The 23312-nt window shown below is 36.9% G+C and overlaps 1 protein-coding gene and 1 non-coding gene across 2 annotated transcripts; both read right to left on the bottom strand.

The window, feature by feature from the left end:
* Positions 1-9212: 9212 nt before the first annotated feature.
* Positions 9213-9321, bottom strand: LOC148553487 (small nucleolar RNA R71). The gene has a single exon (XR_015892824.1). It is a non-coding gene; the product is annotated as a small nucleolar RNA R71 (small nucleolar RNA).
* A 3834-nt stretch (positions 9322-13155) lies between these two features.
* Positions 13156-19782, bottom strand: LOC148553486 (uncharacterized). Its single transcript, XM_088494827.1, has 6 exons — positions 19591-19782; positions 15189-15240; positions 14525-14616; positions 14177-14396; positions 14003-14069; positions 13156-13399 (listed from the first exon to the last, which is right to left on the bottom strand). Exons 1-6 carry the CDS (start codon positions 19780-19782, stop codon positions 13156-13158), a joined length of 867 nt encoding a protein of 288 aa, XP_088350953.1.
* Between the last annotated feature and the right edge of the window lie 3530 nt (positions 19783-23312).

The following is a 23312-nucleotide window of genomic DNA, read 5'->3' as shown; positions in this document are numbered from 1 at the left end:
TTCTCTGTATTATTGACTTGAAAAGACATAATTTGAAAAAAATAATTTTTTTGAGTTTTTCAATGATGACAAACAATCAAAATGCAACTACTCATGGAAAACTAAGATCAAATAAACAATGCATTCAAGAAACCAAACTTAGAAATTTTTATATTAGAGACACTAACAAATTGAGAATGCATATGAGAAACAACTAAACACACAAAACAAGATAATTTAAAGATCAGAGCAAGGAAATCATCAAGAACAACTTGAAGATTAATGAAGAACAAAATTCATACATTCGAAAAATGCAGGGAATTAAATAAAACATGCAGGACACCAAACATAAAAATAAACACTAGACTCAAACAATAAACACAAAATTTTTTTTTTAGTTTTTATGATTTTATAAATTTTTTTGTATTTTTTTCGAAAATTTATTGGAAGAAGAGAAAGTAAGGAATTCAAAATTTTTAATGAGAATTCCAGGAATCATGCAATGTTAGTCTAAAACTCCGGTCTAGGAATTAGACATGGCTTACTAGCCAGCCAAGCCTTCAATGAAAGCTTCGGTCCAAAACACTAGACATGGCCAATGGCCAGCCAAGCTTTAGCAGATCATTACTTTTAATAGCAAAATTGATAGAAATCAACAAGCTCTTGTGATGATAAGTTGAAACCTCGGTCCAAAAGTTTAGACATGGTTTCACAACCAGCCAGGCTTCAACAAATCATCATGAAACTCTAGAATTCATTCTTAAAACACTGAAGAACATAATAGAAATATTATTTTTTTCTCTTTTTTTTTTGAAAATAAAGAGTAAAAATCTTAAACATAAAATAAAATTACCTAATCTGAGCAACAAGATGAACCGTTAATTGTCCAAACTCGAACAATCCCCGGCAACGGTGCCAAAAATTTGGTGCACGAAATTGTGATCATCAATGGCGCCAACAACTTGGTACGCACAATTGTAATATCAACTCTTTGTCACAACTCTGCACAACTAACCAGCAAGTGCACTGGGTCGTCCAAGTAATAAACCTTACGTGAGTAAGGGTCGATCCCACGGAGACTATCGGCTTGAAGCAAGCTATGGTCATCTTGTAAATCTTAGTTAGGCAGATTCAAATGGTTATGGAGTTCAAGATAATTAAAATATGAATAAAACATAAAATAAGATAGAGATACTTATGTAATTCATTGGTGAGAATTTCAGATAAGCTTATGAAGATGCTTTGTTCCTTCTGAACCTCTGCTTTCCTATTGCCTTCATCCAATCATTCATACTCCTTTCCATGGCAAGCTTTATGTTGGGCATCACCGTTGTTAATGGCTACTTCCCGTCCTCTCAGTGAAAATGGTCCAAATGCGCTGTCACCGCATGGCTAATAATCTGTCGGTTCTCGATCATGTTGGAATAGGATTCATTGATCCTTTTGCGTCTGTCACTACGCCCAACACTCGTGAGTTTGAAGCTCGTCACAGTCATCCCTTCCTAGATCCTACTCGGAATACCACAAACAAGGTTTAGACTTTCGGAATCTCAGAAATAGCCGCCAATAATTCTAGCCTATACCACGAAGGTTCTAATCTTAGATTAGAAACCCAAGAGACTATACTCCAGCTGTCGTCCAATGACTACGTTGAACATCATGTAGATCGCTTTGTGGTTGTCAGGCACACGACCTTGGCTAAGCGAGTAACGAAGATTGGGTGATTGTCACAGGTCATCCCTTTATTCTGACTTAACTGAATTAAGTATGAGAGTATATCTTGGAGAAGAAGTAGGCGTGAATTGAATAGAAAACGGTAGTAATTGCATTAATTTATGAAGAACAGCAGAGCTCCACACCTTAATCTATGGTGTGTAGAAATTCCACTGTTGAAAATACATAAGAACAAAAGGTCTAGGCATGGCCGTGAGGCCAGCCCCCAAACGTGAACATATAAGTTCCAAAGATGAAAAAGTGTGAAAAAGTATATCAAAAGTATAGCAAAAGGTCCTATTTATAGAGAACTAGTAGCCTAGGGTTACAGAAATAAGTAATTAATGCAGAAATCTTCTTCCGGGCTCACTTGGTGTGTGCTTGGACTGAGCATTGAAGCCTTCACATGTAGAGACCTTTCTTGGAGTTAAACGCCAGCTTTTGTGCCAGTTTGGGCATTTAACTCCAGCTTTTATGCCAGTTTTGGCATTTTGACGCCAGAATTTTTATACTGACTTGAAACGCCAATTTGGGCCACCAAATATCGGGAAAGTATAGACTATTATATATTGCTGGAAAGCCCAGGATGTCCACTTTCCAACGCAATTGAGAGCGCACCAATTGGGTTTCTGTAGCTCTAGAAAATCTACTTCGAGTGCAGGGAGGTCAGAATCCAATAGCATCTGCAATCCTTTTTCAGCCTCTGAATCAGATTTTTGCTTAGGTCCCTCGATTTCAGGTATTTCAGCCAGAAAATACCTGAAATCACACAAATTCATAGTAAAGTCCAGAAATATAATTTTTATTTAAAAACTACTAATAATATAATAAAAACTAACTAAAACATACTAAAAACTACCTAAAAATAATGCCAAAAAGCGTATAAATTATCCGCTCATTAGTGGGGTGAAGAACTGGCATTGAACGCCAGAAAGGGAGCTCCCTTGGGCATTCAAAATCCACTCAAGGGCACAGTCAAGGCATTGTTTGGTCCCCAATGGGCGTTCAACGCCCATTCTTGGTGTTGAATGCCCAGGAGGGGGTGAGCCAAACATTCGAATTTCCAAGGAAGGGAAGGAGGGGTTGACTTGGTCAAACCATATCTTTTCAAAACCATATCTTGTCATCAATCTTCTCTTCAAATCACTATCTCTTTTAATTTAAAAATATGAATTTAAATCATATCTCTTTCAACAACGTAATTTCTAATCTTATATTTTCAAATTAAATCTCTTTTAGTTTAATTCTTTTTCAAATATTTTTGATATATATCGTATCTTTAATATCTTTTCTGTATGAATATCCCCTCTCTCCAAATGATCATCTTTCAAATCTTTCTTCACTCAACTTGATTTTCAATCATATCTTGTTCAAATTGATTATCCTTTCCCCTTTTATAAAGCCTCAGCCTCCCTCCCTCTTCCTTCACATTCGAATTCTACTCTCCCCTTCACACTCCTAATCCTCTTTCACACGTCCCCTCTGCTTCTTCTTTTTGCTCGAGATAAGCAAATCTTTTAAGTTTAGTGTGGCAGAAGCATTCCTCTTTCGCTTATTTACAATCCATGGCTCCAAGAAGTGGAAGATCTACATCAAAAAACAAGAAAGAAAGTGCTCCACTAACAACTACCTATAAACCTTTCAGATTCTACTCCAACCTTCATGCGGAACATTGCTATAATGTAATGAGCAAGAAGACAGTGATTTCAGAAGTCAAGTTTGACTTAAAAGAAGATGAATATTCAGAAATCCAAGAACAGATTCAAAAGAGGGGTTGGAAAGTTCTAGCCAATCCTAGAACCAATATTGGAATAGTAATGATCTATGAATTTTATGCAATCTGTGGATAACAGAAAAACAAAAAAAAGATGGACAAGGATTCCATACATGGCGCACGATGGTTTGAAGTAGGATGCTGCATTTCAATCTAAACAAGGTGAGGGAGATTTTCAAATTACCCCCGCAAAAGGATAACCCTAACTCCTTTAATAGGACGGTACAAGCTAATAGGAGGCTGGATCAAGTCCTTGAGGATATATGTCTGCCTGGAACTCAGTGGTTCAATGACAAGAAAGGTAAACTAAACCAACTGAGGAGAATGGATCTCAAGCTAGTTGTTAGGGGTTGACTGGACTTTATTGTGCATTCCATACTTCCCACTAGCAACGCTCTGAAGTTACTGTTAGGCGAGTGGTAATGATTTATTGCATCATGATGGATAATGAGGTAGAAGTTCACCAAATAATACCTTGTGAGTTCTATAAATTCGCAAACAAGGCCTTAACTCAGGCCAAGCTGGCCTTCCCACACCTTATCTTTTGCTTGTGTAGTGAGGCAGGAGTCTTGATTGACAGAGACACGTGCATCCCAATGGAACCACCAATCACCAAAGAAGTTATGGAAAGCAACAGCGGACTAGCACCAGAAAATATTCAACAGCCAGATGATCATCCTAAGAGGAAGGTGCCTGAGCTACCTCAAGAGCAGAGTACCCCCTCCAATTGAATATTGGACTCAACTGACAGCATCCATTAAACACTTGCAAGCCATAATAGACCAATCGAGAGAGGAGCAAAAGAACCAATCTTGCATGCTACAGATGCTGGTTGAGGAACATGAGAAGAAAGGGCAAGCATTAGAAGAGCAGAAGCACTAGAAAGTAGTTTCTGAAGAAAGCAATGACCACCATGATTAAGGTGGTTGAGTTTTATCCCTATCCTGTGCCTATTCTAATTCTTGTTTCTCATATCTAATATTAGGTGATCACTAGTAGAATTTTTTATTTTTTATTTTATTTTCCAAAAATTAATTTTTAATTTTTGTCAAGTAAGTATGAGATATTCCACTTGTCATTTCATTAAATTTAAATAAAATTTTGTTTTCTTTTAAGAAGTAGTAAAATAAAAAAACTTCTTGAGTTGATTATAATTAGTTCCTTCTAATTCAAAAGTGGTGGCACTGAATTTACTCTCTGAATGTATGAATTAACTGTGCACAATGGTCTTGAAGTTGAGAGCATTGGCTTTTGAAGGAACAGTAAATTTGAAGAAATATTATTAGTTATCAGAAAAATCCAAATTATTTATATTCTTGAAGCACAAGGAAAAAGATTCCTATTAATTAATATATATATATAATTTATATTTTCAATTTAGGAAAACCAATAAAAGGATCCAAGGCTTTGAGCATGAATGGTTAGGAAGGTTAAAAAGAAGCCTAAAAAGCTCAATTGAGTTGTTATCCCTAACTAAATGCTTGTGGTGCGAAGGTGTTAAGTGAAAAACTTGAGACTGAGCAGTTAAAGTCGTGATCCAAAGCAAAAGAGTACGCTTCAGAACTCTGGGCATCACTGACTAGGAATTTAAGCAAAGCTAAATTCGAATACTAAGGGTTCCCCCAGTTTAATGCTTGTGGCGTTTATGTATCCTCTGGTAATATGGGAAAACATAATGTTTAGAGTCACAGCTAGGCTAAAAAAGGTACAAAGCACCTAAAGGAAGCCGTGCTCAAGAATAAAGAAGAGCTTAAAGAAGAAAACCAATAATATCATCCAGATTCCAATTCTGAGAGACGCCAATGCCTCTGAACTTCACGGGAAAGTGAAATTACAAAACTATTCAGAAGTAAAGAGCTATTAGCCTCACTCAGTATTGGGAACTGAGCTTCATTGAAAACTTTAAGACTTATTGTATCTTTCTCTTCTCCTTTTTTTAGTCCTACTTATTTTTGGTTGCTTGAGGACAAGCAACAGTTTAAGTTTGGTGAGTGGATAAGTGGATATTTTATACACTTTTTGGCATCATTTTTTTAGCGTTTATAATATATTTTGTTAAGTTTTAATCTTTTTGGCAAGTTTTAGTGTAAAATTCACTTTTTGGACACTACTTTGAGCTTTTGTGTTTTTCATATGACTTTAGGTGAATTTTGGTTGAATTCGGCAAGTTTTGGCAAAGTCTGATTCAGAGGTAAGGAAAGCACAGCAGATGTTGTTAGATTCTGACCTCCGTGCCCTCGAACGAGTATTTCTGAAGCTACAAAGGTTCAAATGACGCGTTCTCAATGGTGTTAGAAAGCTAACTTCTAGAGCTTTCTAGCAATATATAATGGTCTATACTTTTCATCGCACCTTTAGCCTAGTTTATTTCATTTTTTTAATTTCTAATTCTAATTAATGTCTCTTTAGGTTTAGTACTAGTATATATAAGAGAAGATCACCATTGTTTAGGATCTTCTCCACCATATTCAAACTCTACTTTATTTTCTGTATAGTGTGAGCAACTAAACATCCTAGGTTAAGGTTATGAGCTATGCTAATTCCTATGAATTAATGTAATTGCTTTTCTACTTCAATCTATGTTTGATTCTATTCTATGATGCATTGTCATTCTTCATCCTTATGAATCTCGATTCTACATGATCTCCTTACGAGTCCTGTCCCGGATAGTATTGAGCTACAGCTTGAGAATGCATCATAGGTTCTAACAAGTTATCTAGGCTAATTGGCGTATGTGACATAAAACCTCATTAATCAGGGGTTATTGAGGTTCCTATGGCTCTAAGATCTAGAATCATAGAGCATCAATCTCTAACCCATAAGATCTGACCTTGTCTGTGGCTTTTTTAGGATCATCAAGAGATTGAATTGCGTGCACTTCACCCTCTCCCAGATTGATCTAGTCCGTTCGGATGTTTGGTTTGAACCTAAGGAGATTAATGACCATGACCAATGGCTTAATCACTTACAGCCTTGCCATTGAAGGAATCACTCATCATTGTAGTAGTGAGCATGACGTGTTAATCCAGAAGAAGAAGCATCTCTGAAGCCTTAACTAATCTATCATTTCTGTCTTTACATAAACTCTTTATCACTTTTGTTATTTGCCTGACTAAAATCTGCAGGATAACTACAACTTGCTCAATCCAGCAATCCTCATGGGATTTGATCCTCACTCACCTGAAGTATTACTTTGACGACCCGGTGCACTTGCTAATTCAGTTGTGCGAGCCACGAATTCGCGCACCACCTAGACAGTTAGCACTCCTCTACAATTCAAGGTTGAAACTCTTCCCAGGAAAGATAAAGTCTAGTTGGTCAAGGCCTTTTACTATCTACAAGGTCTCACCTTATGGTCATGTAGATATTATGAAAGGCAATTCGGGGAAGACTTTCATTGTCAATGATCAGTAGCTAAAACATTATCTTGGAGGCAAGATTGATCGCCAAAGGACTATACCCCTCCTCACCTAGAGGGGTGAACCGTCAAGCTAGTGACGTTAAAAAAGCGCTTGTTGAGAGGGAACCCAATGTTTAGCATCCTTTGATTTTCTATTTTTATTTACTTCATTCTTACCTTTTATCTTCTTTCATAAGATGCTTGAACATTGATATCAGTTTGATGCAAGAAACCTATGCATTGATACATGACTCAAGCTAGGTTTGATGTGGTGCAGTAGTTCACGTAGCACGTCACTATCTCACGTACCATGGAAAACTAATTTGTGACCCAAATGGTTTCTGCCAAGGCCCTACGTGGTACGTGAACTAGCCACGTATAATGTGACTGAATTTTACACTTCCAGGGGTGTTCTATAGCTGATATGTATGTTGAAGCTTGGCTGGCCATTGGCCATGTCTAGTGTTTTGGACCGGAGCTTTCACTGAAAGCTTGGCTGGCTAGTAAGCCATGTCTAATTCCTGGACCGGAGTTTTAGACTAACATTGCAAGATTCCTGGAATTCCTATTAAAAATTTTGAAATCCTTATTTTCCTTTTCAAAATAATTTTAAAAAAAAATACAAAAAAATTTTATAAAAAAAAAAACAAAAAATTGATGTTTCTTACTTGAATCTAGTGTAAAGTCATAAGTTTGGTATCAATTGCATGTCCTTATTTTCCTAAAAATTTTCAAAAATAAGTTCTTGGGGTTCATCTTGACATTCAAAGTGTTCTTGGTGTTCATCTTGACATTCATAGTATTCTTGCATGCATCATATGTTTTGATTCAAAATTTTCATGTATTGAGTCTTTTTCATGTTTTTCTCTTTTTTCATTAAAAATTCAAAAATAAAAAATATATATCTTTCCCTTTTCTTCTCATAAAATTCGAATATTTGACTTGACTTTTTCAAAAACTTTTAAAATTTAGTTGTTTCTTATGAGTCAAATCAAATTTTCAATTTAAAAATTCTATTTTTTTTAAATATTTTTCAAAAATAAAATCTTTTTCACTTTTTCTTTCATAATTTCGAAATTTTCAAAATTTATTTTTAAAATCTTTTTCTTATTTCTATTTCATATTTTCAAAATTAATGATTAATGTGATTGATTCAAAAAATTTTAAGTTGTTACTTGCCTAGTAAGAAAGGTTCAATCTTTAAACTCTAGAATCTTATCTTTTTAGTTTCTTGTTAGTCAAGTAAACAACTTTAATTTTCAAAGTCAAATCTTTTTAAATTTCTTTTTCAAATATTTTTCAAAATAAGTTTCAATCACATCTTTTTCAAAATCAATTTCAAAATCATTTCTAACCTATTATCTTTTTTAAAAAAAATTTGATTTTCAAATCTTTTTCAAACTAATCCTATCTTTTTGTTTGATTCTTATCTTTTTCAAAACCACCTAACTAACTCTCTCTCTCTCTAATTTTCGAAAATCCCTTCCCTCTTTTTCAAAATTTCTTTTTAATTAACTAATTGTTTTAACTCTTAATTTAATTTAATTTTTCTTTTTTTAGATTTTCAAATTTTAATTTTAATTTAAAATTAAAAACAAAAATACTTTTCTTTTCTTTTCAATTATTTTCGAATTCTCCCCTCTCACATCTCCTTCTAATTATTTATTTATCTACTAACACTTATCTTCTTCTTAAAAATTCGAACCCTCTCCTTCCTTCTGTGTTCGAATTTCTCTTCTTCTTATACTCACACAAAGGAATCTCTATACTGTGACATAGAGGATTTCTCTTCTTTTCTGTTTTCTTCTTTTTCATATGAGCAGGAACAAGGATAAGAACATTCTTTTTGAAGCTGATCCTGAACCTGAAAGGACTTTGAAGAGGAAGCTTAGGGAAGCTAAAGCACAACTCTCTGGAGAAAATCTGACAGAAATTTTTTAAAAAGAAGGAGACATGGCCGAAAATAATAATAATGCAGGGAAGATGCTTGGTGAGTTTACTGCACCAAATTCCAATTTACATGGAAGAAGCATCTCAATCCCTACCATTGGAGCAAACAATTTTGAGTTAAAGCCTCAATTAGTTTCTCTGATGCAACAGAACTGCAAGTTTCATGGACTTCCATCAGAAGATCCTTTTCAGTTCTTAACTGAATTCTTGCAGATCTGTGATACTGTTAAGACCAATGGGGTTGATCCCGAGGTCTACAGGCTTATGCTTTTCCTGTTTGCTGTAAAAGACAGAGCTAGAATATGGTTGGACTCTCAACCTAAAGACAGCCTGAACTCTTGGGATAAGCTGGTCACGGCTTTCTTAGCCAAGTTTTTTCCTCCTCAAAAGCTTAGCAAGCTTAGAGTGGATGTTCAAACCTTCAAACAGAAAGAAGGTGAATCCCTCTATGAAGCTTGGGAGAGATACAAGGAACTGACCAAAAAGTGTCATTCTATAATGGTCTGTTTGAGTTATCAAAGATGTCATTGGACCATTCTGCAGGTGGATCCATTCACCTAAAGAAAACGCCTGCAGAATCTCAGGAACTCATTGACATGGTTGCTAATAACCAGTTCATGTTCACTTCTAAAAGGAATCCTGTGAGTAATGGGATGCCTCAGAGGAAGGGAGTTCTTGAAATTGATACTCTGAATGCCATATTGGCTCAAAACAAAATATTGACTCAGCAAGTCAATATGATCTCTCAAAGTCTGAATGGATTGAAGGAATCATCCAACAGTACTATAGAGGCATCTTCTGAAGAAGAAGCTTATGATCCTAAGAACCCTGCAATAGCAGAGGTGAATTACATGTGGGAACCCTATGGAAACACCTATAATCCCTCATGGAGAAATCATCCAAATTTCTCATGGAAGGATCAACAAAAGCCTCAACAAGGCTTTAATAATGGTGGAAGAAACAGGTTTAGCAATAGCAAGCCTTTTCATCACCCACTCAGCAACAGACAGAGAATTCTGAGCAGAATCCATCTAGCTTAGCAAATATAGTCTCTGATCTATCTAAGGCCACTTTAAGTTTCATGAATGAAACAAGGTCCTCCATTAGAAATTTGGAGACACAAGTGGGCTAGCTGAGTAAAAGGGTCACTGAAACTCCTCCTAGTACTCTCCCAAGCAATACAGAAGAAAATCCAAAGAGAGAGTGAAAGGCCATTGATTTAACCATCATGGCCGAACCTACAAGGGAGGAGAAGGACGTGAATCCTAGTGAGGAAGACCTCCTGGGACGCTCAGTGACCAATAAGGAGTTTCCCTTTGAGGAACCAAAGGAATCTGAGGCTCATCTAGAGACCATAGAGATTCTATTGAACCTCTTTCTGCCCTTCATGAGCTCTGATGAGTATTCTTCTTCTTAAGAGAATGAAGACGTTACTGAAGAGCAAGTCGCTAAGTACCTTGGTACAATCATGAAGCTGAATGCCAAATTATTTGGTAATGAGACTTGGGAAGATGAACCTCCCTTGCTCACCAATGAACTAAATGCATTGGATAGGCAGAATTTACCTCAAAAGAAACAGGATCCTGGTAAATTCCTAATTCCATGTAACATAGGCACCATGACCTTTGAGAAGGCTCTGTGTGACCTGGGATCAGGAATAAACTTAATGCCACACTCTGTAATGGAGAAACTTGGGATCTTTGAGGTGCAAGCTGCCAGAATCTCATTAGAGATGGCAGACAACTCAAGAAAATAGGCTTATGGACAAGTAGAGGACATGTTAGTAAAGGTTGAAAGCCTTTACATCCCTGCTGATTTCATAATCCTAGACACTGGGAAGGAAGAGGATGAATCCATCATCCTTGGAAGACCCTTCCTAGCCACAGCAAGAGCTGTGATTGATGTGGACAGAGGAGAGTTAGTCCTTCAACTAAATAAGGACAACCTTGTGTTTAAAACTCAAGGATCTCCTTTTGTAACCATAGAGAGGAAGCATGAAAAACTTCTCTCACTACAAAGTCAACCAAAGCCCGCACAGTCAAACTCTAAGTTTGGTGTTGGGAGGCCACAACCAAACTCTAAGTTTGGTGTTGAACCCCCATATTCAAACTCTAAGTTTGGTGCTGGGAGGACCCAACAATGCTCTGAACATCTGTGAGGCTCCATGAGAGCTCACTGTCAAGCTATTGACATTAATGAAGCGCTTGTTGGGAGGCAACCCAATGTTATTTAATTATATCTATTTTATATTTTTTTATTATTTCGTGTTTTATTAGGTTGATGATCATGTGGAGTCACAAAAACTACTAAAAAATCAAAAATAGAATGAAAAACAGCATTAAAAACAGCACACCCTGGAGGAGGAGCATTCTGGCGTTTAACGCCAGAAACAAGCACCAAGCTGGTGTTTAACACCAGAAACAAGCATCTGCCTGGCGTTAAACGCCAGAAACAGGCTACATTTGGGCGTTTAACGCCAGAAACAAGTAGCAGTCTGGCGTTAAATGCCAGGATTGCACAGCAAGGGCGTTTTACACGCCTAATTGGAGCAGGGATGTTACGTCCTTGGCCCCACTGGATCTGTGGACCCCACAAGATCTGTGGACCCCACAGGATCCCCACCACTTCTTCTCTCCTCTTCACACCCTTTCATAACTCTCTTCCTCAAATACCCTTCGCCAATCACCTCACTCACTCTTCCCCATCATATCTTCACCACTCACATCCATCCACTCTTCCCCATAAACCCCACTACCTCCAAAATTCAAATTCTTTTCCCTCCCAAACCCAACCCTAATGGCCGAACCCCTAAACCTCCCCGCGCTCCTATATAAACCCCTCATTCCTTCTTCATTTTCACACAACACAACCCTCTCTTCTTCTCCATTGACTGAATACACATTCTACCTTTATCTCCTCCATTTTCTTCCTCTTCTCCTTCTTTCTTTCTTCTTTTGCTCGGGGACGAGCAAACATTTTAAGTTTGGTGTGGTAAAAGCATAGCTTTTTGTTTTTCCATAACCATTAATGGCACCTAAGGCCAGAGAAACCTCAAGAAAGAGGAAAAGGAAGGCAATTGCTTCCACCTCTGAGCCATGGGAGATGGAGAGATTCATCTCAAAGGTCCATTAAGACCACTTCTATGAAGTTGTGGCCAAGAAGAAAGTGATCCCTGAGGTTCCTTTCAAGCTCAAAAAGAATGAGTATCCGGAGATCCGACTTGAGATCCAAAGAAGAGGTTGGGAAGTTCTCACCAACCCCATTCAACAAGTTGGGATCTTAATGGTTCAAGAGTTCTATGCAAACGCATGGATCACTAGGAACCATGATCAAAGTGTGAACCCGAATCCAAACACTACAAGAAAAGCACCCATTCAGGTACACTTAAAAAGTGTAGCCAAAAGTAAAAAAAAATGATGCCTTAGGCTACGGCTACACTTTCTAGGCTACGGCTACGCTTTTTATAGTGATTCCTATTCGGCCGTTGCCTATTCTCAAAGGCTACGCTTTTCTACACCAAGGGCTACGCTTTTGGCATTTGGGAATAGGGTACGCTTTTTAAGTGATGCTGTCCAAGACCAAAGGCTACGCTTTTCAGCTTCAATTTTTGCCAGAATAGGCTACGCTTTTCAACGCTACTGCATCACCTGTAAAGCGTAGCCACATTATATACCATGGCTACTTTTTATAAGTGTAGCCTTAAGTTCCTCATTGTTTTTTTTTTTTAATTTTCTCTCTCTCTCTCTCTCTCTCTCTCTATATATATATATATATATATATATATATATATATATATAATATTCTAATAATTTTTTGTACAATATAATATTTAATAATATGATTACATATATAATTCTGTATTTTTAATTAAATGAGTTAAATCTTATAAAATAAAAATAAATACACAATTATACTAAATTAAAAAATATTCTAGCAAAGCATAATAAATACATTCTAAAGATTCACAAGCATTATAATGATATAGTATATTAGTACATAAAATAATAGATCCAACTATCCAATTGAACAATCATTCAACAACAGAGAAAAAATGAAACATGTCTAAAGTCTAAACTACTAATTTCCATGTATCAATGAATATAAAGAGGATTACAAATTAAGTCTAAAATTAAAATAAATAAAAGAAAAGAGAATAAACAAAGACTTTAGTGCCCTGAGTACTAAGTTCCTATCAGTTGTGTGTGCCTGAAAATCATTTGAACATACCCCACAAAGAAAGAGAATTTTTTTGTTGGAGCCACTTATGTTGCCTGCTAGTGCCTTTACAAAATGCTGAATAAATTTAGAGTGCCCTTCATAAGTGGCGGCAGTAATGAGATTACCATCCACCACTGTTGCTAGTGTCTGGTTCAACCCAATGAGCACCAGAGGCAACCGGTGCTGGTTTAACAGGAGGAAAACCGGTAAACTTGTGATCTTTAGCTACACCTATAGCCGCCAGAATCAACTGTCCGAGGCAAATGGAAGCAAGTGCTTTTCCAGAACTGAAAAGCTTGATCACCAGTGCCACAAGAGGATCATGAGCAAGATACTCTAGCGCTCTTCCACCCAGTAACATCACCCTGTCATAGTTTGCAGCATCAATTGAAGTCTGGTTGGAAGATATGCATATAGAAAAATTAGGAATAAGGTAGAAAAACTAAAGCAAAAGTGTCAATGCACATTGGTTATCTCTATAAAGCAATTAAATAAATCAGTGCAGATCAATTAAATAAGTGCCGTATCTGAAATAATGAACAAGCCATAAACTAAAGGTACATTTCTGATCAAGCCCAGAAAAATATAAGTTAATAACAAGAAATTAGCCTTATTAACCAAAGCTGGAAGTTCAGAAGAAACAGAATAAAAGTCTACATATATATCAGCAGGTAGGAATATTCACAAAGATCACAATAAAAGTCTGCATATATATCAAAGCTGCAACTGAACTGAGAGATACCACTTCAAAGTGATTTCAAATTCAGAAGCAATAATATTCACAAAATAGAAAAGTACACTCATGCCACTCAAAACAAATTGCTGTCAATCAGAAATTCAATATTCTTCATTTAATCTTCTTTTGAATGATTTTCAATGGTTATAGCCTCCTCAACAAAAAGGATAAAAAAGTACCTTGAAGGATGATTGAATTGTATTCAGAATAATTCTTCCATCAGACAAAGTACCTTGAAGGATGATTTTGTATTGATGAGACAGCAGAAGGGAAGTTACCAACAAATTTTACTCGATCACCTGCAAATTATTTAAGCCTCATGTTAACCTTTAGGTGCTATGCAATATGTACAATAGGAAGTAAATTTGGAGATAGTTGCTCAATTTTTAACAACAAAACAGCACACCTGTTTTAATAGTAGTGCCTTTTGATGAAGCAGTAGAAACCTCCTGCTTCAGCATAGCCTGAGAACTTATTGTGGATCCACCCACAATTTCAGCATCAACACTAGAAGCTGGTTTACTATGTTTTAAAGAAGCAGCATGTGTACTTCTCTTGGCCAACACAGATGGTCGTTCAGGCTTTGAACTTTCTTTAGCAGAATCAACTTCCTTTGATGGAGTTCCCTGAAATATCAATCACATAACAAAAACTATTATTATTCTGTTTATATTAACAGCGATTTAGGAAGAAATCATCTCAACAATACAAACAGATAATAAGAAGTAGCAAAAGAATATCTAAGAAAACGTACACCAGGTAGTGAAAGGGAATCCACAATTAGTAGCCTTGCACCAAAATGCTTTGCAAGTGCCTTGGCAAGAGTCTCCCGATATATATCCGAACCTACACAGGAATCGCTTAATGAGAGCACTTCTTGATTACAGAAAGGGGAAAACAAAGCATTAACAAGAATGAAGGAACTACCTGCAACTAAATAGAATAAGGCTAATAAGGCTAATTTCTTGTTTGGTTACTACTTCAACTGAGATAAAATATGAATCTGAATTATATATCAGCAGAAAAACCACAAGAGAAGGACAGGTCAGAAAAGTCTATACTTGTTAACAATAATTTAGAAACAAGTTAATCAGATTTATATTTTGTAACTCATTAACATAGAGATATCTAACTGATTTGGATATCTAACAATAATATAGGATGAAATAATCACAAACAGCACAATATAATCACAATTAAGTCACAAAAGCACAAAGAACAGCAGTACAACAGCATATTTACAATTAATAATCACAAACAGCAGTAAGAGCTAATCAACAATCAATTAATCAATCAATGAAAAATTGAAAACATAAGTCATTCAAGAATAATTCAAAGATCAATAACCCTTAGGAATAGAGCAAAAAACCGAACAATGTCATTACACTATTACAGTGAGCCACGAACAGAGCATGGACCTTCGAAGACGGCGAGCTGGCGACAAACACGACGAAGGACGACGCCGAAGAACTACGAAACAGGACAGGAAAGCAAACATTGGCGAACGAGGGATTGAGGGACCTCCAGAATGACGAACCTAGTGGCGATCTTGAGCGCGACGAGCGGCGACGGTGAGATTGATGAAGGCTAGGTGGAGGCTAGGGTTTTCACAACCTTACAAGGAAGAGCTGCGAGATGGATGAACGGCGGCAGAGCACGACTAAGAACGATGAGCAGACGAGTGAGACGGTGACAGTGGCGCACGATGAAGGAGGGCACAATGACAGGGAGATTGAAGAAGCGGCTAGGGTTTTGTTATTTGGTGCTCTGGTAGGAAAGAAGGAATGACGAAGATAGAGTGCAGGGCTTTGATGATGACAAGAAATAAAAGGAAACAAAAAAAATTCACTAAGTGTCCTATACATGTGTATTTGGCATTTTTACATTAGGCAGCGTTTTTAAAGCCTACCCAAAACTTAACAAATATGCTACTCTTTAAAAGCGTTTCCTTTGGTATGAAAATTGTATTTATAGATATTAACATAAGGCTACGCTTTATAAGTGATTTCTATAATACCTAAGGCTACACTTTTTAAATGATGCCGCATTTGTGTATTCTTTTCTCTTATAAAAAGGCAACACAGAGAAAAGCGTACCTATTCTATGAATAGGCTATGCTTTTCAAATGTAGCTTAAAAAAAGTGTGGCTGAATGGGTATTTTTCTTGTAGTGAAAGCATTAGCTTACCATGGTTCGAGGGAAATACTTAGATTTCAGTCCGGAAAATGTAAGGCTGGCATTCAACTTGCCAATGATGGAAGAAAACGCACGCCCTTACACTAGAAGGGTCAACTTTGATCAAAGGTTGGATCAAGTCCTCATGGACATATGTGTGGAAGGAGCTCAATGGAATGTTGACTCAAGAGGCAAGCCGGTTCATTTGAGAAGAATGGACCTTAAGCCTGTAGCTAGAGGATGGTTAGAGTTTATTCAACGCTCAATCATTCCTACTAGCAACCGGTTTGGAGTTACTATAGACCAGGCCATCATGAGATTATACCTCAAGAACTCTACAAGGTGGCTGACAAGTCTTCCACTTTGGCAAGGTTAGCCTTTCCTCTCACCTCATTTGTCAGCTCTGCAATTCGGCTGGAATTGACATAGAGGGAGACATCCTCATTGAAGAGGATAAGCCCATCACTAAGAAAAGGATGGAGCAAACAAGAGATCATGGACCTCAACAAGAGCATGAGGAAATTCCTCACCATGAAACCCCTGAGATACCTCAGGGGATGCACTTCCCTCCACAAAACTATTGGGAGCAAATCAACACTTTCCTAGGAGAATTAAGTTCCAACATGGGACAACTAAGGATGGAGCACCAAGAGCACTCGATCATCCTCCATGAGATTAGAGAAGATCAAAGAGCTATGAGGGAGGAGCAACAAAGACAAGGAAGAGACATAGAGGAGCTCAAGAGCACCATTGGTTCTTCAAGAAGAGGAAGATGCCACCCTTACTAAGGTGGACCCGTTCCTTAATCTCCTTGTTCTTATTTTCCTGTTTTTTGGTTTTTGAGCCTTATGTTTTATTTATGTTTATGTCTTTACTATATGATCATTAGTGTTTAAATGTCTATGTCTTAAAGCTATGAATGTCCTATGAATCCATCACCTCTCTTAAATGAAAACTGTTTTAATTACAAAAGAACAAGGAGTACATGATTTCGAATTCATCCTTGAAACTAGTTTAATTATTTTGATGTGGTGACAATACTTTTTGTTTTCTGAATGAATGCTTGAACAGTGCATATGTCTTTTGAATTTGTTGTTTATGAATGTTAAATATGTTGGCTCTTGAAAGAATGATGAAAAGGAGAAATGTTATCTGATAATCTATAAAATCATAAAATTGATTCTTGAAGCAAGAAAAAGCAGTGAAGAACAAAGCTTGCAGAAAAAAATGCAAAAAAAAAGAGAAAAATGGCAAAAAAAAGAAAGAAAGAAAGAAAAAGAAAAAGCAAGCAGAAAAAGCCAAAAGCTCTTTAAACCAAAAGGCAAGAGCAAAGAGCCAATAGCCCTTAAAACCAAAAGGCAAGGGTAATAAAAAGGATCCAAGGCTTTGAGCATCAGTGGATAGGAGGGCCTAAAGGAATAAATTCCTGGCCTAAGCGGCTAAACCAAGCTGTCCCTAACCATGTGTTTGTGGGGTGAAGGTGTCAAGTGAAAACTTAAGACTGAGCGGTTAAAGTCAATGTCCAAAGCAAAAAAAAAGAGTGTGCTTAAGAACCCTGGACACCTCTAATTGGGGACTCTAGCAAAGCTGAGTCACAATCTGAAAAGGTTCACCCAGTTATGTGTCTATGGCATTTATGTATCCGGTAGTAATACTGGAAAATAAAGTGCTTAGGGCCACAGCCAAGACTCATAAAGTAGCTGTGTTCAAGAATCAACATACTGAACTAGGAGAATCAATAACATTATCTGAATTCTAAGTTTCTATAGATGCCAATCATTCTGAACTTCAATGGATAAAGTGAGATGCCAAAACTATTCAAGAGGCAAAAAGCTACTAGTCCCGCTCATCTGATTGGAGCTAAGTTTTATTGATATTTTGGAATTTATAGTATATTCTCTTCTTTTTATCCCATTTGATTTTCAGTTGCTTGGGGACAAGCAACAATTTAAGTTTGGTGTTGTGATGAGCGGAAAATTTATACGCTTTTTGGCATTATTTTTACATAGTTTTTAGTATGATTTAGTTAGTTTTTAGTATATTTTTATTAGTTTTTAAATAAAAATCACATTTCTGGACTTTACTATGAGTTTTTGTGTTTTTCTATGATTTCAGGTATTTTCTGGCTGATATTGAGGGACTTGAGCAAAAATCAGATTCAGAGGCTGAAGAAGGACTACAGATGCTGTTGGATTCTGACCTCCCTGCACTCAAAGTGGATTTTCTAGAGCTACAGAACTCTAAATGGTGCGTTCTCAATTGCGTTGGAAAGTAGACATCCAGGGCTTTCCAGAAATATATAATAGTCTATACTTTTCCCGAGTTTAGATGACACAGCAAACTGGCGTTCAACGCCAGCTTCCTGTCCTATTCTGGAGTTAAACGCTAGAAACAGGTTGCAAAGTGGAGTTAAACGCCAGAAACAGGCTATAAACTGGCGTTCAACTCCAAGAGAAGCCTCTACATGTGTAAAGCTCAATGCTCAGCCCAAGCACACACCAAGTGGGCTCCGGAAGTGGATTTCTGCATCGTTTACTCATTTCTGTAACCCTAGTAACTAGTTTAGTATAAATAGAACTTTTTACTATTGTATTTACGACTTTTGTCTGATCTTTGATCAGTTTTATGCTATCTTAGACCTTTATGGGGGCTGGCCATTCGGCCATGCCTGGACCATTATCACTTATGTATTTTCAACAGTAGAGTTTCTACACACCATAGATTAAGGTGTGGAGCTCTGCTGTTCCTCATGAATTAATGCAAAGTACTATTGTTTTTCTATTTAATTCAAGCTTATTCCTATTCTAAGATATTCATTCGCACCCAAGAACATGATGAATGTGATGATTATGTGACGCTAATCACCATTCTCACCTATGAACGCGTGCCTGACAACCACTTCCGTTCTACATGAAGATGAGATAGAATGAGTATCTCTTAGGTATCTAATACAGGGGACCGAGTCCGAGATATTAGAATCTTCGTGGTATAAGTTAGAATCCATGGATGGCCATTCCTGAGATCCGGAAAGTCTAAACCTTGTTTGTGGTATTCCGAGTAGGATCTGGGAAGGGATGGCTGTGACGAGCTTCAAACTCGCGAGTGCTGGGCGTAGTGATAGATGCAAAAGGATCACTGAATCCTATTCCAGTATGATCGAGAACCGACAGATGATTAGCCATGCAGTGATAGTGCATTGGACCATTTTCACTGAGAGGACGGGATGTAGCCATTGACAACGGTGATGCCCAATATACAGCTTGCCATGGAAAGGAGTAGGAAGGACTGGATGAAAGCAGTAGAAAAGCGGAGATTCAGACGGAACAAAGCAACTCCATACGCTTATCTGAAATTCTCACCAATGAATTACATAAGTATCTCTATCTTTATTTTACGTTTTATTTATCTTTTAATTATCAAATCTCTAAAACAATTTGAATCCGCCTGACTGAGATTTACAAAGGTGACCATAGCTTGCTTCAGGCCGACAATCTCTGTGGGATTGACCCATACTCACGTAAGGTTTATTACTTGGATGACCCAGTGCACTTACTGGTTAGTTGTGCGAAGTTGTGACAAAGTGTGATTCACGTTTGAGAGCACCAAGTCTTTGGCGCCATTGTTGATGATCACAATTTCGTGCACCAGTGCCTCATCTGACTCATCACTATCAGAAGAGATAACTATATTGTCAGGGTCTTCCTCATGGTTTTCTTCCTCTTCCATGTCCTCCTCACTTTCTGGAGTAGTGGCTGATGAACTACTGCTGGCCACTAGAACTATGAAAGGGTGACTACCAAATAGAATACAGTCAGGAGAAGGGGGTAGAGCCTCCATAATCTAATTGTGCTCAAATCCCTGCTGCTCATCAAGAACAGGTGGCTCAGATGGCTCAATCGGCTCAGGTAGGGGATCAAGTTCACGTGATAACATAGGAATACCCCACTCATCAAGGACAAAAGGTGCAGGAGGTGCTTCATGAATATGTTGTACTGGTATAGGCTCGTCAGGTAGAGGGGGCTCAGGTAGTGGAGGACTCTCGTGTCCATCTGAAGAGGTGTAAGGGGTAAGAACCGGGAATTTTTTGTAAGCTCGAGGTTTACAGTTAAGTTCGTTTATAATGGCCGTGATCACATAATCATAACACAATCCAGACAATATATACATAACATGTTATAAATGATACACAAGAGCCATATGCACAATCACATCCAATATGCAATCCTGCAATTATGCACAAACAAAGCAAGAAACAGAAAAGATCACAAGAATATAGAAGAGAATGATGCACAAACAAGTATGATGCATGTTTGGTCCTACTGCAGGTAATGAGCTCATTTGGCAGTTTCGACCTGCACCTGACGTAATTTGACCCTCCAAGTCAGATTAGGCTTTCCCAGAACTTAATCTCAAATTAAGTACCGCATACCTCTACCAAGTACTCTCAACTTGCAAGGCTGGTATTTTCTCAGATCTCAATATACCACAGGTATGCGAGTCAGGCCTCTACCAAGTATTTTGCTTGCAGGGGTGGTACTTTCTCTACCGTAGCCTATATGGGAAGCAACAACACAATATGGGCGTTCCCATATAATAATCTCAAGCATTGCCCGAAGGCTCATAAATCACATATATCGATATTTTCCATCATTTAATAATTCATCTTTATCAATTCTTCATAGACATAAATCAAACATCACAACATCACTATAACCTCATTTTACAGTTCTCTGGTTACTCTATAAAACCAACCTACTGCTACATAACTTTTAACTTCTTTTTTTACTAACAAGTTTACAAGTTTCTGAATCTTATTTCATAACTTTACATACCTCTATACCTTCTTTTATATCTTCTCTTAGGTGTTTATTGAAGAGAGTTAGGAAATTATGGGCTTAAAACTACCTTTTTATCAATATTTTATATTAAAATAATAATATTTTATTCAAAACTTTTAAAAATTGCATTTTGACCCCTGAACTTTTGAAAATTATATTTTGACCCCCTTAACTTTTAATATATATACTTTGAACCCGCAACTTTTTATTAATTAACTTTCAACCCCAAATCTTTTAATAATTAAAATTTGACCCCAAATCCTTCAAAAATAAAGCTTTTATTATTCTTCAAGAACCAAAAACGTTTTCAAAGAAATTCATCAAAATTTCACTTGATTTTCAGCTAGTTTTTTTATTTTTTTGGTAACCGATTTTTACCCGATTTTCACCAAACCAAAGAGCAACATTTTCAGACAATAAAACCTACCAAAATCACTTGAAATCACATAGTTTTCCTGGTTGAAAGCCCATGGTTTCCACAGCAACAGCAATAACCTTCAATAACTTGACTTTCAAGCATTAAGACAACATGATTTCATGATTAAATAATCATATAAACACTTAAAATCAAGCTTCAAACAACCAAATCTGATTTCACACATAAAAAACATAATCAATTATTGATTAATTTACCAAAACTTACCTCCTTTGCTTCTACCAAAAATTGATCCAAGAACAAGTTTCCAAAAGCACTTTTACACCTAATTTAACATAAAAAACAACTTTAGAACAATATGAACCATGGAGGCTAAAGCTTCATGGTAATGAAAAGATGGAGTTCCTCACCTCAAAGCTGCTAGAAATTACGTTCTTTTTAAGCCTAAGGTGAGTGAACAAGAGATCCTAAGAGAAAACATGAAGAAAACATGGTTATCATGGTTTTCCACCATGACCGAAACCTTGAGGAGGGAGGAGCAGCCATCATACCTTGATTAACTCCATGAAAGTTAGCATAGAAATGAAGAGGAGAAAGAGGTGAACACTTTGGTCACATTAGATTTTTGATAGGGATTTTAGTTTGAGAAAGAACGGAGATTGAAGTTCAGGTATCCATGGAAGTTCTCTTGGTTTCTCTCATGAGTTTCTAACTTGTTTTGGAAGCTAAAATGATGATAATGATGGAGCTTAGGGAGCCGTGGTTTAGGATAGAGATCATCCTAAGGTTTGGTGCAAAAACATCTTAAGAAAGGATAATTACTAAAGCTAGGTGTATTAGAACTTAAGTAATTACACTACTAATGGATAAAAATAAGTTACTTAGTGTAAATGACACTAGTAATTGGATAATCATAAAAATTAAAGATCTATGATGGTACATTAACAAGGCTAATTTCATTTAAGAATGCCAGTATTATCCTTTACTGGTAGATTTCTAGCTCAATTATTATACTACTAAATATAGATCAACGTTAATCACAGCAGATAAGATAATAATATAATATTCTGGATAAAATAATAACATATAAATATTATATTAATATAATTTTTCTCTCAAAACTCGGGACCGGCTCGTCAAAATGAGACCAGCCACGACAATCAAAATTTTGAAATTCGAACCCGAAGTGGCTAAAAAATGCAACTTTTCACCACGTGCCTACTTAGATCAGGAAAGGTGTCTGGTGCAGTTAAGCTACTGACTTAGCAGCTTGATGAAATAGCACCTGTGCACCAGAGGTGCTTATTTACACTAAACTTCCTAAAAATCCATAAAAATTCAGTTTGATCCCAAAAAAGCACCGTTCTTCGGGGCTAGACTGTTACACTTTGGAGCCAAATAACAACAACAATGTTGCTATTCCTAATGCTCCTGAGAAACTGAGGAGGTCTCTTGGTTCTTACACTATCCTGAATCCCTCTTTCTATGGCAGTAGCATTATTGTACCCCCAGTGAATGCTAATAACTTTGAGTTGAACTCTCAGCTCATTACATTGGTGCAACAGAATTGTTTGTTTCATGGATCACCGTAGGAAGATCCAAACTTATTCGTCTCAAATTTTCTACAAATCTGTGATACGGTCAAGACCAATGGAGTTCATCCTAATGTCTATTGGCTATTTCTCTTCAAATTTGTTGTCCAGGATAGAGCTAAACAATAGCTTAATGCACAGCCCAAGGAATGTCTTGACACATGGGATAATGTGGTCAACAAGTTCTTAACTAAATTCTTCCCACCTCAGAGGCTAACCAAGTTAAGAACCGATATTCAGACTTTCAGATAGCAAGAGGGTGAATCTTTTTATGAAGCTTGGAAAAGATACAAGGGTATGCTCAGAAAGTGCCTTTCGGACTGGATACAACTATGGATTTTTTATGGTGGAATTACTTAGGCCGCTAGGACCTCTTTGGATAATTCTGCAGGAAGATCACTTAACATGAAAAAAACACCGAAGAGGCTCTAGAGTTGATTGAGATGGTTATCAATAACCAATATTTATACTCTTCTGAGAGAACTACCAGGAAGAAAGGATTCATGGAACTAGATTCTATAGATGCCATTCTTGCTCAGAATAAGGCCATGTCTCAACAAT

This window comes from Arachis ipaensis, chromosome B7, assembly GCF_059453495.1.
Source record: "Arachis ipaensis isolate K30076 ecotype BB chromosome B7, ASM5945349v1, whole genome shotgun sequence".
Lineage (NCBI taxonomy): Eukaryota > Viridiplantae > Streptophyta > Magnoliopsida > Fabales > Fabaceae > Arachis > Arachis ipaensis.
Note: the sequence above shows the minus strand (reverse complement) of the source record. Positions and strands in the feature narration are given on the sequence as shown.

Excerpts from the sequence above, each read along its gene's own strand:
- LOC148553486 (XM_088494827.1), bottom strand. The coding sequence starts at position 19,782 with ATGGAGGCTCTACCCCCTTCTCCTGACTGTATTCTATTTGGTAGTCAC. Across the intron at positions 14,617-15,188 it reads CCAGCTCGCCGTCTTCGAAG|GTTCGGATATATATCGGGAG; the intron begins GTCCATGCTCTG and ends ATTCCTGTGTAG. Across the intron at positions 14,070-14,176 it reads AGGCACTACTATTAAAACAG|GTGATCGAGTAAAATTTGTT; the intron begins GTGTGCTGTTTT and ends AATAATTTGCAG.